Here is an 18,946-nt window from a genome sequence, read left to right on the forward strand (position 1 = left end):
ATTTCACCCCCAACAACTAGCAATTCACGTAAATAGCGACGACCCTCCTCCACCCGTCACGTACACCAGCCTTCCCCCCTCCCTGTACCGTACAACGGGCAGCATCTTCCGATTACAGCTGAGCATTCTGGGAACTGTAGTCAATTCCTATCTCCGCCTCCCACCTGTCTACGCGTACTGAGGCCACAAGGGACTACAATACCCAACCTCTCCTTTCAGGGCGTGGACAGCACGTGACCGGTGGCTGAGCAAGCAGCTAAAAAGCCGCAACACGGCCATTTTGTTCTAGACTGCAAGCGAGCAGGTTTAGGCTTTGGTAGGCCTCGTAGTTAGAGCCTTATCGCTACTCGCCAGTTCGAGCCCCGGCCTCGCCGCTTCGCTCCTGCACCGCTGCCGCCTCCGTGTCCTTACAGCCAGAGATATCGTCCGCCACTCGGCCCGGCCAGTGCCCTGTAGCCCCGCACCAGTCCGCTCTTCATCCAGCGCTCCGTCCTCGGCCGCCGCCAGCCTTTTCCTCTGCACTCCGTGCTCGTAATAATATCGCATGTCCTCTATCCAGAACCTCAACTCTTTCGGTGAGTATGGCGGCCGTGTATCGCGCTGAGCTCCGCCTGTTTACATGGCGGCGCTCCGAGAGCCCCGGTGACCGCCCCCAGGCCCTGGTGGGGTGAGGGCTCCTGGTCGCTTCCACTCGGCTCCATCTTTTGTCTCCACTGATACAACATGGCGACGAATGAGTGTGAGGGAGAAGGCCGGAGAGGGGCGCTGCTTATCTGGAGGCTTCCCTCAGGGGGACGATGGTTCCTGGGCCCGCAGGACCTCCTCCTCCGCCTTATGGGGAGCTGTAGTGAGATGTGGCCGGCGGCCTCCTCAGGGGGTCCTAGTGGCCCTGCTTGGTACGTTATGTGCTGGTGGTTGAGCACTTTGTTAGTATGGCGGTGGGAAGGAAGCTCGGGTCACTTGCACTGCTGGTGGGGCCATTGTGCTGGGATCAGGAGCTGTGATGTGTGGGCACAAGCCTAGGACCCCCCCTGGCTGTAGTAGTGTGCTAGTCCTGGGGTCCCTTACTGTATGTAGAGATCCTCTGAATCGGGAAAAGCTTGCTTGGTCCCCCTCAGATCACCACTGACTGGATCCTATGTGGACCTTTCCAGTTATTTGGTCACTGGCCACACTAGAGGCAGTGTTATATCACTGAGGAGCAGGCCTGGGCTTAGCCGGCGGCACCCTGGGCTTCCTCCCCTCCTGGCCAGCCGGCGGCACCCTGGGCTTCCTCCCCTCCTGGGCAGCCGGCGGCACCCTGGGCTTCCTCCCCTCCTGGGCAGCCGGCGGCACCCTGGGCTTCCTCCCCTCCTGGCCAGCCGGCGGCACCCTGGGCTTCCTCCCCTCCTGGCCAGCCGGCGGCACCCTGGGCTTCCTCCCCTCCTGGCCAGCCGGCGGCACCCTGGGCTTCCTCCCCTCCTGGCCAGCCGGCGGCACCCTGGGCTTCCTCCCCTCCTGGCCAGCCGGCGGCACCCTGGGCTTCCTCCCCTCCTGGCCAGCCGGCGGCACCCTGGGCTTCCTCCCCTCCTGGCCAGCCTATGTGCATTGTTGAACTTTGACAAACTGTTCCAAATCTGCAGGGTACCAGCTGGGACTGTATGTGTTTTGCCTAACTGAACAGCCATTATGTAATGGCAGCTACTGTGTAACCTAAAAGGAATCAGTCATTGCCTTAGAAAGCTGCAGGAGGTCATGGGTTAAATTGTGTGTGGGGAGGGCGTTTGACACTGTGCACTGACCTAACTCCAGGAATATAGGATAACAGCAGTGGGGCAGCCAGTGCTGGTACAGGCAAGACTGTTATACCTCAATGATGAGGATGCTGCTTAGTATAATGCCTAGATTGGCTCTTTACTGCAGTGCTGTCCTGCCCAGGGATTCTGCACTACAGTATATTCGTTGTTTTGAGTATCTGGATAACCCCTTTAATTCTGAGTGGAATATACTGGCTAGTACATATCAGTTTATACACAACTCCCTAGTGATGATGGTGGTAGACAAGCAAGGTGTCTATACAAGTTAGATAGCTGTAGAATGATGGAACAGCTGCAGGAACAATGGCCAATAGTTTAGTGCCCCTCATGCATTTTCAGCTGTCAACATGCCTTGGAAGCAGAATAACTATACCTGTGCTGGAATTCTTGCAGCCTCTGCAGAAGTCCTTCCACATAGGTTCTCCCAGGACAAGGAGGCTTATCTATGGAGTGTGTTGGACAGTAAAAATCCACCTAAGGGGCTATAGTTTAAAGCAGGAGAATGCCTCTAGGTAATAAGTGTGATGCTACACCGTTGCTGGCAATGAGGTCTTGATGTCTTTGTATATGTCAAGATTTAAAAAAATGTAAACTTTTTTTCAGACCCCTTTGCTGATGCAACTAAGGGTGACGACTTACTCCCGGCAGGGACTGAAGATTATATCCATATAAGAATTCAACAGCGAAACGGCAGAAAGACACTGACCACTGTACAGGGAATTGCAGATGATTACGACAAAAAGAAACTTGTAAAAGCCTTTAAGAAGGTAAGTGTTACTTCCAGCTTCAATATGATAAAGCTTATTTCACTTGAGGAGATAAGAAATGCTCCAGTAGCTGCGTGAAGCTGGTATTCAGAAGAGATAGCCAGGTGATGTAGCTGTAAATTAACTTTGTTGGCCTGTTTCGGTGCCTCATCTCCCTCAACCCCTCCCCTCTCCATAGATAATCATGAAGATGGGGGGGGGGGGGGGGGGGGGGGAGCTTCAAACTGCTTTTTCATTAGAAAAATGATTTTTTTTTCGGCTAATAACCTGATTACGAAGTTTCTTAAAATCGCCTATCATCTTATTACAACGTGACTTTGAAAATTATTTTTGCTTTTTCATAGAAATTTGCCTGTAATGGTACTGTGATTGAACATCCAGAGTACGGTGAAGTCATTCAGCTCCAGGGTGACCAGAGGAAGAACATCTGTCAGTTTCTTATGGAAGTAAGTGATCTTGGCTGGTGGCCTAGTCATAGTACCATGAGTTGGTCATAGCAACTTTGCATCAAATACGTACACTTAGATATTGCCAAGGTTCAAGGCAGTCATCCTCTTCTCATAGACTTTAATCTCACACCTTCCAGAGGATTCTGGGTAGCTGATGTTTTTAGTGGTCTTTCAATTGTCCAGGCCAGGAATGAGCAAATAAATGGTGTGTGATAGTGATAAGTAAATTAGTCAATATAGTTCAATATAGTGGTTTATGGTCTCAGAACTAAAGCCTTAACAATTGTTGCCACCCTCTAAGTGCACATTAGCCCATCTGCATTGGAGTGATTACTTTGTGCGTCTGAAAGTTACCCTTGTACCCTGGTAGTAAATGTTTAACTTTGTTGTTTGTAAGTGCTAACTTCTCCCTTTTTTGCAGATTGGCATTGTTAAGGAAGAACAGCTGAAGGTCCATGGTTTCTGAGATGTGAATTATATCCTCATTCTTTCCTGCCAAGGCTGGCATTCTTGAGACATGAATATTTGCAGTAGGAGGACTTTTAATATGTCTGAGCATTCAACACTAGGTCCTTTTGTGCATGATTATCGGAGGTGTGTAAAGAGTAGGCTAGTAACACATAAAAAGATAGCTGTGAGATGGTAGATTGGAACGTTGAGTTTTAGCACATTTCCAATGGAAATGTTTTAGTGCTCTGTCAACTTTTTCCACTTGATTTGATGTTTTTGTTGTATTAAAACATGTTTGTTGCTGCCTACAATGACTTCTGTATTCATTTATGGTTATGCTGCTTTTCCTAATTCATTGATACTAATTTCTGCAGTGATATGTCTTGTTGGAGGCTACTGCCTGCAATAAAGCTTCCTATGTATATCTAGAACACGTGTCAAACTCGGGCCCTCCAGCTGATGCCTGGACAGCCAAAGCTTAACCCATAGCTGCACCAGGACGTTACTGAACTGCCGCGATCCCGGGTGCCGCATGTAGCCCGGGATCACGGCTATTAGCGGGCACGGTCCGATCACCGTGCCCGCTAATTAAGTACTTAGAAGCAGCTGTCAAAGTTGACAGCTGCTTCTAAATACTTGCTTTTATTCATCCCTGGTGGTCTAGTGGGGGGATCGCCCCCCTGCGGCGCGATTGCGGGGGGCAGTCCCCGCATCCATCCCGGGCCGGGGTCTGCGCCGTAATGGCGCTGATCCCAGCTCGGCATTCTATTGCTTTTGGCTGCAGCAGCCAAAAGCAATAGAACACCGATCTCATGGATTCATGCAGTATAACTATACTGCATGGATCTCTGAGAGATCAGAGTGCATATACTAGAAGTCCCCCAGGGGGCTTCTAGTATATGTGTAAAGTAAAAGAAAAATGTATTTTTAATAACACAAAATCCCCTCCCCTAATAAAAGTCTGAATCACCCCCCTTTCCCCATTTTATAAATAAAAATAAATAAATTAATAAACAAACATGTTTGCTATTGCCGCATGCGTAATCGCCCGAACTATTAATTAATCACATTCCTGATCTCACACGATAAACTGCGTCAGTGCAAAAAAATCCCAAAGTGCAAAATTGCGCATCAAATTGGTCGCATCAAATCCAGAATTGTAATAAAAAGCGATCAAAAAGTCATATATGCGCAATCAAGGTACCGATAGAAAGATCACATCATGGCGCAAAAATGACACCTCACACAGACCCATAGAGGGTCTTTTGGTCTATGGGGCTGTGTGAGGTGTCATTTTTTGCGCCATGATGCGTTCTTTCTATCGGTACCTTGATTGCGCATATACGACTTTTTGATCACTTTTATTACACTTTTTTCTGGATTTGATGCGAACAAAAATGCGCAATTTTGCACTTTGGAATTTTTTTGCACTGACGCTGTTTACCGTGCGAGATCAGTGATGTTTAATAGTTTGGGCGATTACGTGTGCGGCGATACTAAATATGTTTGTTTGTTTATTTGTTTATTTTATATTTATAAAACGGGAAAAGGGGGGTGATTTGGACTTTTATTAGGGGAGGGGATTTTTTATTAATAAACACTTTTTTACTTTTTTTTTTTACATGGACTAGAAGCCCCCCTGGGGGGCTTGTATATACATAGCACTGATCTCTCATAGAGATCAATGCTGTGTATATACACAGCAAAGATCCATCAGATCGGTCATAGATTGCTATGGTCTGCTGCAGGCCATAGCAATCTATTGCCGAGCCGGGATCAGCGTCATTCCGACGCTGAGGCCCGGGCCGGCCAGAAGAACGGATCTCCCCCGCCCAACCCCCCCCACCCCCCCCCCCCCCCCCCCCCCCCCCCCCGCGATCGCATCGCGGGGGGGAGATCCGACCCACTAGACACCAGGGATAGTGTGCATAAAGCACTTCAGTGCAGCTGTCAGGTTTGACAGCTGCATTGAAGTGCTTAATTAGCCGGCGCGGGTCCCGTTGCCCGGCGGGACCCCTCTCTGAACACCCCCTGCGGCACCATGACTTATCAGATACGTCATGGGTCGCTAAGGGGTTAAAAGGGCCTTTACAAAATTAGCAACAAAGCCGTACATAACTGGTCTCTTAGAAAGTGTGGAGTCTTGCAGGCAGTGTTGTGTGTTGACAAGGTCTTAGGGCTGGGTGATAATGACTTAATCACAATTAATTGTACACTTAGCTATGGCAATTATGACATGCCCCTTTGCAACCCACACCCACTTGATCATACCAAATCTGATACTTTTTTTTACTTTATAAAAAATAACTCACTGAGCAGTTATAATAATAATGATTTTAATTTATATAGCACCAACAGATTCCGCAGCACTTTACATTTCTGGGGGTACATACATAGACAGAAATCAGACATTACAAAGATATACATATAATTATCCATACATGAAGAGTGAGGTCCCTGCTCGCATGCATGAGCTTACACACTATCGGGAGGGGGTTTGAGACAGAATGGCAGAGGGGCAAAGTGCATCATTGTTCTTATGATCCGGCCATCTTTATAAATAAGGCAGTGCAAGTAAGGGTGGGTGAACCTGTCACCAGCCAATGCCTACATGCACAGGTATAAGTGCTTAAATGCTTGGTGTGTGTGGGGGGCGGTTGGGTTTTAGGGTACCAGTCAAAATTAGGGAACCTGGTAAGCCTGCTTGAACAGATGAGTTTTGAGGGCATGTTTGAGGCTGTGTATTGGACGTGAGTCTGAGAGTCTTGATTCAAGACTGCCATTTAGTCTGCCATGTTTGTCATTAGGACTTTTATGTAAAGGTATACTGCCATTACTGGAAGTGTGTACACACTACAGAACATGTAGTGTGTACATGGCTGTATACCTGTATATGTCCTGTAGTGTAGAAAATGTACCAGGAAGTTGCCAGGAGCCCTATATACAATAAAGACAGTTTTGCAATGTTTAGTTTATTTCTAGTGTGAATAGGTTACAATTTACATAAACATTTAACATCTTAAATACCTAATAGCCAAACTGAGATGTCATGTGATCAGAGTTTATACACATCCTGGTTATATAGAACGTTGGCAGGTTGCATAAACAAAGATTTTCACCTGATTCAGCTCTGGAGCACTAATCTACATCGGTCCATGTAGAAAAAAATGCAGAATACAGACTTATGCCACCACCTGCAGTGATCAGCCTTGTTTGTTGTCTTTGCCAATTATGTTTAACAGGAAACTGCAATCGTCTAAACCAGTCATGTCAAACTAGCCCGTGGTGCTATTATTTTTGGCCCATGAGGCAATCCAGAATTTGGATTACATCTCGCCCTCCATGTCTACTATAGAAGACTACGGGGGAGATCTGGCTACTATATAAGAGACTATAGGGCAGGGCTAGCTACTATATGAGACTATTAGGGAGGGCTGGCCAATATATGAGACTATGGGGTTGGGATGGCTACTATATGGGACTATTGGGGAGGGCTGGCTACTATATGGGACACTTGGGGGGCTGGCTAATATGTGGGGCAATTTTGGTTGGGTTGGCGACTACATGGGGTAATATTGGGGAGTTAGCTATTACATGGATTAGGGTTTATTCATATCATAGCAATTTATGTCATTTATCATAGTGCACAATGCTGAGAGATGCACATCACTGACAGTGGCAGGAATGCCACATTCAATAATTATCAAGGTTGGCCTGTGACTGTCCAATTTTTTAATTTTGGCCCACTTTGTAATTGAGTTTGACACCCCTGGTCTAAAAGGTATTATTGCCCCATATGGTCGGGGGGCTCAAAAATGGCCGCATCGCACAGTATGGTGCGTTCCCGGCGCAGGCAGTGTACATCACGCCGGGGATCCCCCGAAGCTCTGCCGAGCGAACTTTGGGAGAACGATGGAGGCTCCGGAAGTACACGAAGCCTGTTATTCGCTTGGCTGCCCAGGAGAGCTTCGGGGGGGTCCTCGCCGCAGGCAGTGTACATCACACGGGCCAGGAGACGCGAGGAGGCCTGGAACTGGCCCTAGGTGAGTTAACTTTTTTTTTTTAGCTGCAGTTAAAGGGTTTGTCCAGCGAAAAACTTTTTCTTCCAAATTAACTGGTGTCAAAGTTATATAGAGACTTGTAATTTACTTCTATTAAAACAAATCCTCAAGTCTTCCCATACTTAGCCGCTGTATGTCCTGCAGGATGTGTTTTATTTTCAGTCTGACACAGCGCTCTCTGCTGACATCTCTGGCAAAGACAGGAACTTTGTCCCTGTTTTCTATCCCCATAGAAAACCTCTCCTGCTCTGGAAAGTTCCTGTCTCGGCCAGAGATGTCAGAAGAGAGCACGGTGTCAGACTGAAAATAAAACGTGCTGTGTCACATATAGGAGCTAATAAGTATGAGAAGACTTGATTTTTTAATAGTAGCAAATTACAAATCTATAACTTTCTGATACCAGTTGATTTAAAAGAGTTTTTCGCTGGACAACCCCTTTTAACCCCTGCCTGACAGCAGCAGGGCTTTGGTCAGGCAGGGGTCAACATTTTCCGGCTTATAAGGCGAACACCTAACAATCTTTAGTCAGGAGTCGTCTTATATGCCCAGTCACCTTATACGGTACTGAAGTCCCCCTGGGGGACTTTTAGTATCACTATTCTGAGCTCTCATTGAGATATATGCAGTATAGGTACACTGCATAGATCTATGTTCTATCGATCTTAGGTGCTGCAGCCAAGAGCAATAGAATGCCGAGACGGGATCACCGCCATTACCGTGCAGACCCTGGCCCGGTACAGATGCGGGAATCTATGATCACCCCCACAAGACACCAGGGATGTGGAAAATAAGCATTTTAAATGCAGCTGTCAACTTTAACAGCTGCATTTAAAAGGCTAATAAGCGGGCACAGAGATTTCACCCTGCCCACTAATTACCGCGGTCCTGGGCTGCAGATAGCACCTGGGATCGTGGCGGTTCAGAGTGGGGTTGCCACGCGGCCCCCCTCTGAACACCCTTCACGACGCAGGTGCATACATTTACGCAATGTATTGTGATCTAGGTTTTAACTCTTGAAGGGGAGGTCCATTCACAGTGACTTTTATAGATCATTAAAAAAAAAAAAAATCTGAGCTCTGATTGGTTGATTAATGTAAGCCAATAATCTAGTGTGTAGATGTAGAGTCTCCTACACCTGGTGTATATGGGATCATTACTATTAGCGCTGTGTAGTGACACCAGGGTACATGACTTACCAGTCCCAGGACTGGTCACCCAGCGCCTTAGGCCTCCTGCACTCCTGGCCATTTCTACCCCCAAGGCCTTTGGGCACCAGCCGCACCCTATCTGTTGCTGGCTCCTGCTGGTATCAGTATTTTTACAGTATAACGCCCAGCCATACAAGGTATAGACTATTCTCCCAAAGTGAAGAAAACTTTTACCTTTAGAGTATTGCCTGTGAAACTCCATTCATGGCTGGATCATTTCAGGGAGAAACAGTACCCTGTCCCAGCTGCCTGGATGTTATTGTGAATTTCTAATCTTGTAAAGTGTGGAGATAGCAGATAAGGTTCCCGAGATTAACGTTTCAAGTGAACTTTAACTGCAATACCACATTAGGGTACAGCTGTGCAAAGCACAATCTTGTGACGGAGCTGTTCTGAACCCATCCTATACACAACATATGGTGACCAGTTAGTCTGAAGACCTGATACAGGATGGCAGGCTTAGGAAAACATGGCACTTTCCAGAGACATCACTCTTCTCAGTTAGGGTTGGGTTTTGCGGCTCTGGTTCATTGACATAGGGTTAAATTGTAATACCACACAATCTTAGGAGAGGTGTGGTGTTTTTTTTTATTTTTGCAAGAAAGTAGATTTTTTTCCCCCCAGACTGTTGCCAGCTTTTATTTCCTAAAAGAAAAATATCAGCTGGTTAGAAGTATCTAACTTGCTGATATCTCCCTATAGTGAATGGGACGCAGTGGATGACGGTACCATTCTTCATCCTCTGTGCGGTTTCCATGATAATTCGTTATGCTAATTAAGTATTTTGGTGCACAGGGAGCACCAAAATACCTCATTAGGATATGAATAAAAAGGGTTATCCGGCAAAAATCATTTTCTTTCAAGTCAACTGGTTTCAAAAAATTATATATTTGTAATTTACTTCTTTTTAAAAATATCTAGTCTTCCATTACTTATCAGATGCTGTATGTCCTCTAGGAATGTTTTTTTTTTCAGTCTGACACAGTGTTCTCTGCTGACATCTCTGTCTGAGAAAGGAACTGTCCAGGGCAGGAGAGGTTTTCTATGGGAATTTGCTACTGCTGTGAACGGTCCCTGTCTCGGACATGTCTGCAGAGAGCTCTGTGTCAGACTTAAAAAAAGCACCACTTCTTACAGGTAAGTATGGGAAGACTTGAGATTTTTTAAATAGAAGTAAATTACAAATCTATATAACTTTCTGAAACCAGTTGTCTTTCTTTTAAAAGATTTTCGCTGAATAACCCTTTTAACCCCTTCACGTCAGTAACATGTATATATACGTTCCTATTGCACATACCCCGTGCAGTAGGAATGTATATATACGTTCCTGTTACTGACGGGGTTACTGATGAGAGCGGGATCGCTGCAGGGATAGCGATCCCGCTCTCATCTGAGTACAGCACCGGAGATAATGAGAATCAGCTGCGATCCCGCAGCTGACCCCCATTAACCCCTTAGTGACCCGCCGATACGGCGGTCACTAATGGGCCGGTGCTGCCGCTGTATTTTATCTCCCCCCACCGTGAATCCACGGTGGGGGAAGATGAAATAAGTAAAATCAGACCCCAGATCAGCCCCCCTAGTGCCCCAGTCACTAACCCCCCCTCCCTGCGGCGGCCATCAGATCCAAGATGGCCGCTGCCATCACTGTGAACAGACTAATGTCTGTTCACAGTGATATAAAGTAAAAATGAACGAAAGCCCCATGCTCTCCGCCACCAGAGGTAGCGGAGAGCATTGGGCAGTGATCGGGGACCCCCCTGTGGGGGTATATACTATATACCGCTGATCGCTTGTGCCATGTGCTCCCCAGCAATAAATGATTGGTGACAGGGGATAAAAAGTGATACTGTGCCCCCCCAAGCACTTCAGTCTATCCGTAACAATTTTAGATTGTCTGTAACCCCTCCAGGTTGCCCGTAACCACTGCAGGTTTCGCATAACCACCCCAGGTTGCCCGTAATCATGCCAGATTACATGTAACCCCCCAGATTGCACGCAACCACCGCAGGTTACCTCTGACCACCGCAGGTTGCCTCTGACCAGCGCACGTCGCCTCTGACCAGCGCACGTCGCCTCTGACCAGCGCACGTCGCCTCTGACCACCGCACCTTGCCTCTGACCACCGCACCTTGCCTCTGACCACCGCACGTCGCCTCTGACCACCGCGCCTTGCCTCTGACTACCGCACGTTGCCACTGACCACCGCACGTTGCCACTGACCACCGCACGTTGCCACTGACCACCGCACCTTGCCTCTGACCACCGCACCTTGCCTCTAACCACTCCAAGTTACCAGTGACCCCCTCCAGATTGCCCGTAACCACGCCAGATTACAGGTACCCACCTCAGATTACCTATTAGCACTTCAGTTTATCCGTAACCACCCCAGATTGTCTGTAACCACCCCAGATTGTCCGTAACCACCCCAGATTGTCCGTAACCACCCCAGATTGTCCGTAACCACCCCAGATTGTCTGTAACCACCCCACGTTGCCTGTAACCACAGCAGGTTGCCTGTAACCACCCTAGATTGGCTGTAACTACAGCGGGTTGTCCGTATCCACATCACGTTGCCCGTAACCACCCCAGGTTGCCTGTAACTACCCCACGTTGCCGTAACCACAGCAGGTTGCCCGTGACCACCCCATGTTGACCGTATCCACCCCAGATTACCCGTAACCACCCCAGGTTGCCCCTAACCACCTCCAGATTACCCGGAACCACCTCAGACTGCCCGGAACCACCCCAGACTGTCTGTAACCACCCCACATTACCTGCAATCTAATTTTTTATTTTTTATTTTAGTAACTGCGCTATTCTAATAACTATACTAGCTGCGGTTTTGCTCCAGCAAATTGGCGCTCCTTCCCTTCTGAGCCCTGCTGTGTGCCCATACAGTGGTTTATGCCCACATATGGGGTACCATTGTACTCAGGAGAACCTGCGTTACAGATTTTGGGGTACATTTTTTCTCCTGTTCCTTGTGAAATTTAGAAATTTCAAAGTAAACCAACATATTATTGGAAAAATTCAGGTTTTTCATTTTTACTGGCCAATTTTGAATACTTTCCTCTAATACCTGTGGGGCCAAAATGCTCATCCTACCCCAAGATGAATTCTTTGAGGGGTGTACTTTCCAAAATGAGGTGACTTTTGTGGGGGTTCTATTCTGTAGACATTACAGGGGCGCTGCAAACGCACCTGGTGCTCAGAAACTTCTTCAGAAAAATCTGCATGGAAAATGCTAATTGCGCTGCTTCCCTTCTGAGCCCGTCTGTGTGCCCATACAATGGTTTATGCCCACATATGGGGTACTGTTCTACTCAGGAGAACCTGCGTTACAGATTTTGGGGTGAATTTTCTCTCCTGTTCCTCGTGAAATTGAGAAATTTCAAACTAAAAGAACATATTATTGGAAAAAAATCGAGTTTTTAATTTTTACTGTCTACTTTTGAATACTTTCCTCTTATACCTGTTGGGTCAAAATGCTCACCACACCCCAAAATGAATTCTTTGAGGGGTGCACTTTCCAAAATGGGGTGACTTATGGGGGGTTTTCTCTCTGCTGACACTACAGGGGCTCTGCTAATGCACCTGGCGCTCGGACACTTCTTCAGCAAAATCTGCAATGGAAAAGCTAATTGTCACTCCCTTCCTTCTGAGTCCCGCTGTGTGCCCATACAGTGCTTTACGCCCACATATGGGGTACCGTAGTACTCAAGAGATCCTGCATTACAAATTTTGGGGTGCTTTTTCTCTCATGTTCCTTTTGAAAATGAGAAACTTTAATCTAAACTTATAATTATTGGAAATTTTCTTTTTTTCCGGCCTAATGGTAAATGCTTTCCTCCAGCCCCTGTAGGGTTAAAATGCTCATTATACCACGAGATTAATTCTTTAAGGTGTCTAGTTTCCAAAATGGGGTCACTTATGGGGGTTTCCAGTATACAAACCTCCTAAATCAACTTAAAAAAAGAACTGGTCCCTAAAAAAATCAGTTTTGGAAACTTTCACGAAAATGTTGTAATTTGCTGATAAATTTCTAAGCCCCGTAACACCCTAAAAAAGTAAAATATGTTTATGAAATGAAGCCAGAATAAAGAGGACATATTGGTAATGTGACCTAGTAACTAATTTATGTGATACAACTTTCTTTTTTTAGAATCAGAGAATTTCAAAGTTCATAAAATTTTCTTGATATTTTGATGTTTTTCACAAAAACACACAAAGTAGTGCCATATGTGACGAAAAAAAACAATCTCAGAATCGCTAGCTATAAGAGCATAAAGTGAGACAGGTCAGATTTTGAAAAATGAGCCTGGTCTTTCAGGTGCAAATAGGCTTGGTCTTGAAGGGGTTAAAGGACAACTCCGGCGAAAATTTTTTTTGGCTTATTTAACACACATTACAAAGTTATATAACTTTGTAATGTGGTTAAATACCCGGTCTGGCCCCCTTCCCCCACTTTCCGACCCCCGACCCCCCCACCCCGGAAGTTAAAGAATATATACATTACCTATTACGGTCGTCACGGTCCTCTTCTCTGGTGTCGGGTGATGTCAGAGCTGGGGGCGGTCCGGGTCTTCTTCCTCCTCGGCGTCTTCATTGAGAGTGAATGGGAGAGAAAAGGCTGCTGGTGCACATGCGCACCAGCAGCCTTTTCATTGGCTGGAGCGCATCACATGGCTTCCAGCTTGCTCAGCCCTGATTGGCTGAGCTTGCTGGAAGCCATGTGATGCGCTCCAGCCAATGAAAAGGCTGCCGGTGCGCAAGCGCGCTGGCAGCCTTTTCTCTCTCATGGACCCGGAAGAAGGAGACATCGCTGGACGGCGGACGCAGGTGACGGTGAGGCGGACGGCGGGCGAATGGAGTGGCGATCGTCACCGGAGGGATGGTGAGTATGGTGTCTGTGTGTGTCTGTGTTTTTTTTTTTGGGGGGGTCCCGCCGGAGTTGTCCTTTAAAGACAGAGCAATTTAGATTTTTGAGTTTTCATTTTTTCCTCCTTGTGCTTAAAAGGCCATAGCAGTTAAATTTTTCCACCTAAAAACCCACATGAGCCCTTATTTTTTGCGCCACTAATTGTACTTTGCAATGACAGGCTGAATTTTTTCATAAAGTACACTGCGAAACCAGAAAAAAAATAATTGTGTGGTGAAATAAAAAAAAACAAACGCATTTTGTTTATTTGGGGGGTATTTGTTTTTACGCCATTCGCCCTGTGGTAAAACTGACATGTTATATATGTTTCTCAAGTTGTTATGATTAAAACGATATATAACATGTATAACTTTTCTTGTATCTGATGGCCTGTAAAAAATTCTAACCATTGTTAACAAATATATGTTCCTTAAAATCGCTCCATTCCCATGCTTATAGCACTTTTATCCTTTGGTCTATGGGGCTGTGTGAGGTGTCATTTTTTGCGCCATGATGTTTACTTTCTATCGGTACCTTGATTGCAAATATGCGACTTTTTGATCGCTTTTTATTACAATTTGTCTGGATTTGTTGCAACCAAAAATGCGCAATTTTGCACTTTGGGATTTATTTGCGCTTACGCTGTTTACTGTGCGAGATCAGGAATGTGATTAATTAATAGTTCGGGCGATTACGCACGCGGCGATACCAAACATGTTTATTTATTTATTTATTTTTTAATTTTTATTTATAACCTGGGAAAAGAGGGGTGATTCAGACTTTTATTAGGGGAGGGGGCTTTTTATTGACAACAACACTTTATTTATTTTCTTTACACATATACTAGAAGCCCCCCTGGGGGACTTCTAGTATATACACTCTGGTCTCTCATTGAGATCTTTGCTGTATAAATATAAATCCAATATATATACCACAAAAAAACTCTCACTCATAAATAGCAAATAAATCAAATAGTGGAGTACAGCTAAATACAATCTAAAATGTAGCTTTTATTTATATAAAGTTAAAATTTGATTACCACAAATAACCAGACAAATATGAAAAAAAGGTATCCTAGGTGAAAAAATATATATCTTACCACTCAACGGTGACTGCTGAGTAGGTTGTGCCGGAGCGGTAGTGGACCATTCGGGTACTGTGGTCGTCCTGAACCTCAAATGGATTCCACAATGAGCGGCTGAGATCTTCTGGTATCTTGAAAAAAAGGTGGAGGACAAAATAGGGTGCGCACTGTATGGGAGATAGGACAGCCGATCCCAATAGGACAGTGTCAGGGATCGGCTGTCCTATCTCCCATACAGTGCGCACCCTATTTTGTCCTCCACCTTTTTTTAAGATACCAGAAGATCTCAGCCGCTCATTGTGGAATCCATTTGAGGTTCAGGACGACCACAGTACCCGAATGGTCCACTACCGCTCCGGCACAACCTACTCAGCAGTCACCGTTGAGTGGTAAGATATATATTTTTTTCACCTAGGATACCTTTTTTTCATATTTGTCTGGTTATTTGTGGTAATCAAATTTTAACTTTATATAAATAAAAGCTACATTTTAGATTGTATTTAGCTGTACTCCACTATTTGATTTATTTGCTGTATAAATATACAGCAAAGATCAATGAGATCGGCACTCGTTTGCTTTCGGCTGCTGCAGCCGAAAACAAACAAGTGCCAATCCGGGGACGGCGCCATCTTGGAGAGGTCCCCGGCCGCTCCAGTAACGGAGATCGCTCGTCCCGGAGGAGCGATCTCCTCCACTAGACACCAGGGAAGTGCTGCAGCCGGTAATCGGAGGCAGCTGTCAACTTTGACAGCTGCCTCCGATTACCTCATTAGCGGGCATGGTCCGATCCGCGGTCCCGCGGTCCCGAGCTACATGTGGCACCCGGGATCGCGGCGGTTCAGAGCGGGGTCGCCGCGCGGCCCTGTTCTGAAGCCCCTTACCGGCAAAGGGCGTAAATATACGCCCTTTGTCGTTAAGGGGTTAAAGGAAAACTCTGGCCAAAAACTATTTTTAACCCCTTGCCTCCGCGACCTGTTTTGGCCTTAATGACCAGGGCCTATTTTTCAAATCTGACCTGTCTCTCTTTATGTAGTGATAACTGCGGTGCTTTTAACTATTGCGGTTATAAACAGTTTGTGGTATACTTTGGTTGATACACTCGGTAGTTTTTTGTAAAAAGCACAACTTTTGCGCAAAAAATAGAAAAATTAACATTTCTTTATATTCAAAATTATCTTTTTCTGAGAAAAATAGCTATGCCACATGAACTAATTATTACTGCAGCATCTACAACATGTCTGCTTTATGGTGACTTCATTTGGTGAACGTCTTTTTTACTTTTTAGGATATTAGCGGGCGTCAAAATTTTGCAGCGATTTTTAACATTTCTGGAAAATTTCAAATTCAAATTTTTTTAGAGACCAGTTCAGTTCTGAAGTGGATTTGTGGGGCCTGTATGTTAGTTACCCCCATGAATCCTTTCACTTTAAAAACTGCACCCCTCAAAGTATTCAAAGTAACATTTCATAAGTTTATTAACCCTTTAGGTGTTTCACAGAAATTTAAGCAAGTTTGAGGGAAAATTTAAAATTTTCATTTTTTTGGCAGATATTCCATTTTAATCAATTTTTACCTCTAACAAAGCAAATACTTTTTTTTTGTAATACTTTATTTCTTTTAATAAATAAATACAACATTACATCCCATCTAGGGATGAGCGAACCGAACCGTTACGAACCAGATTCGTTACGAACTTTGCAAAAAGTTTGTTACGAAGTTCGTTAAAATCGCAACGGCGTCGCGAAACTGTACTTTAATCAGAGAATAGAACAGGACAAAAGAGATTATTACTCCTATAATCCTTTGTATCCTGTTTTTATGTGAATATCAAGGTGTGTGACGTCACTCCAGGAACAGGAAGTGCTTGCGCGTCCATGCTCTTTCTCATTGTGTGTCTAGACTGCAGAGAGAGAGGAGGTGTACGTTAGGCAGAGAGGGAAAACACATAGATTACATATCCAAACAACTGGATAAGTACAGGGAGAGATAGAGAAGGAGTATATATTGTTTGTGAGAGAAGCAGGAGAGAGGAAGATAAAAAAAAAAATCGCAAGATCCAGGGAAAGCTTGATAAGTCCATACATAGTGAAAGAGGCTGAGAAATCAAGAGTTAGGTAGAGAGAGGGAGAGATAGGCATCTAACTCAAAAATTGTAATATCTAGGGAGAGATAGGGAGATAAAAAAAAGAAATAGATGCACATCTCCAAACATCATGTGCTTCACTTATAGACATCCTACATAAGTTTCCTAACATTTGTTCCCATGTACTCATTTAAGTCAACTACATGTTTTTCCCAACGTGCTAAACTTTTATCCACCACCTTATGCGGAATCTCGTGTATCATAATTTTATTAATAAAGGAAATCGATTTTTTAGGTGACAGATCGTTTTAACAGTCTATCAAACGTGTCACTACAAATCTACTCGTGTCCGTTGTGTGTAGTTTGGCAAATACCACTTGCCTGTAATAAAGCCAGTGATTATCACTCAACCCCTATCAGAACTCCATTTTCAAACAACTGACTAACCTTAGTGATACCCTTACTCCTCCAGAACTGAGTGTGCTCAATTTTCCCAAATTCGGGCAAAAAAGAATTATACCATAGTGAAGTGAAATGTAGACTTCCCACTATACCACATTTGTCTCGAATATATCTCCAAACTTTATCAATTAGTGAACAAAATAACCAATTTTAAAATATACCCTCACAGAGTCCAGTAACTCCAACCAAGTGCTGTGCTTACTCAACAACAATAATTGTACTAAGACCCCTACACTATCCCCCTTTAGCAATCGGGAAAAATGGCAGGAAACAAAATATAAACGTAAGTTCAGCATTCCAAAGCCCCCCTTCCCAAAAGGGGCCGCGAAAGCCAGATATTTGAGACGATCCTGTTTCCTGGCCCTTACAAGATTACCGAGCATCACCTCAATTTTCCTAACCCAGGAATTACTGATCCAGACCGGGGAAGCACCAAAGAAAAAGAGAAGTTGTGGCAAGACCACCATTTTAATAATAGCAATTCTGTCCGTAATGGACAGAGGTAATTTACCCCAAACTTTAATCCTCCCCTCCAGCTTGCGGGCAAAGAGAGAAAAGTTAGCCACCCCAAAGCCACCACCATTTTTGGTTATTTGTATCCCCAGATATTCTAAGGGGTCAGGGGGTTTCAGGATCCTTAACTTCCCCAACTGTACAGCTATCTCGGAATCCAGAGGGAAAAGAGAAACAAAGCAAATACTAACTGAGAAATGCTCAATATTTATGACATATATACGCGGCATACGCTGGGGTTTTTAGTGGTACACTTTTTGGGTACATGTGAAGTTTTGATAGCTTTTTTTCTATATTTTTTTCAATATTTTCTACATTTCTAACGCTTTTATCCTTTGGTCTATGGGGCTGAATGAGGTGTCATTTTTTGCGCCATAATGTGTTCTTTCTATGAGTACCTTGATTGCATATATGCGACTTTTTGATCGCTTTTCATTACAATGTTTCTGGATTTGATGCGACCAAAAATGCACAATTTTTGCACTTTGGCGGGTCTTTGCTCTTATGCTGTTTACAGTGCGAGATCAGGAATGTGATAAACTAATAGTTCGCGATAGTTTAGCGATACCAAACATGTTTATTTATTTATTTTTATTTATAAAATGGGAAAAGGGGAGGTTTTTTTTTAATTAATGAAAACACTTTTTTTTTTACTCATAGAGATCAGTGAAGCTGTAAAACACAGCACCGATCCATGAGATCGGTACTATATTGCTATGGTCTGCTTTAGACCATTGCAATAGAATACCGAGCCGGGATCAGCATCATTTCGACGCTGAGGCCCGGCCCAGTAAGACCAAGGGATCCCACCACTAGACACCAGGGATGGGCTGCAAATAACACTGTTACATGCAGCTGTCATGTTTGACAGGTGCATATAACGGTGTTAATTAGCACGAGCAGCGATTGGCCCGCTCCCGCTAATAACTGCGGTCCCGTGCTGCAGATAGCAGTCAGGTTCGCGGCAGTTTAGAGCTGGGTCGTGGCGCGGCCCCCCCTTTGAACTCTTGCGGTTATATGCCGTACGGGTACGGCATATGTCCTTAAAGAGTCATTGTCGTGAAAATTATTTTTGCAGAAATAAATAGTCCAGGCGATTTTAAGAAACTTTGTAATTAGTTTTTATGGTTTATTAGGCAAATATGCCATTAC

At 44.9% G+C, this 18,946-nt stretch overlaps 1 protein-coding gene across 1 annotated transcript; it reads left to right on the forward strand.

The window, feature by feature from the left end:
• The first annotated feature begins 272 nt into the window (after nucleotides 1-272).
• Nucleotides 273-3,773, forward strand: LOC138784666 (eukaryotic translation initiation factor 1b). The gene is made up of 4 exons (XM_069960311.1): nucleotides 273-575; nucleotides 2,400-2,563; nucleotides 2,908-3,009; nucleotides 3,434-3,773. The coding sequence occupies exons 1-4, from the start codon at nucleotides 545-547 to the stop codon at nucleotides 3,476-3,478; spliced, it is 342 nt and encodes a 113-aa protein (XP_069816412.1). The 5' UTR covers nucleotides 273-544; the 3' UTR covers nucleotides 3,479-3,773.
• The last annotated feature ends 15,173 nt before the right edge of the window (nucleotides 3,774-18,946 follow it).

Source organism: Dendropsophus ebraccatus, chromosome 2 (assembly GCF_027789765.1).
Source record: "Dendropsophus ebraccatus isolate aDenEbr1 chromosome 2, aDenEbr1.pat, whole genome shotgun sequence".
Classification (NCBI taxonomy): Eukaryota; Metazoa; Chordata; class Amphibia; order Anura; family Hylidae; genus Dendropsophus; species Dendropsophus ebraccatus.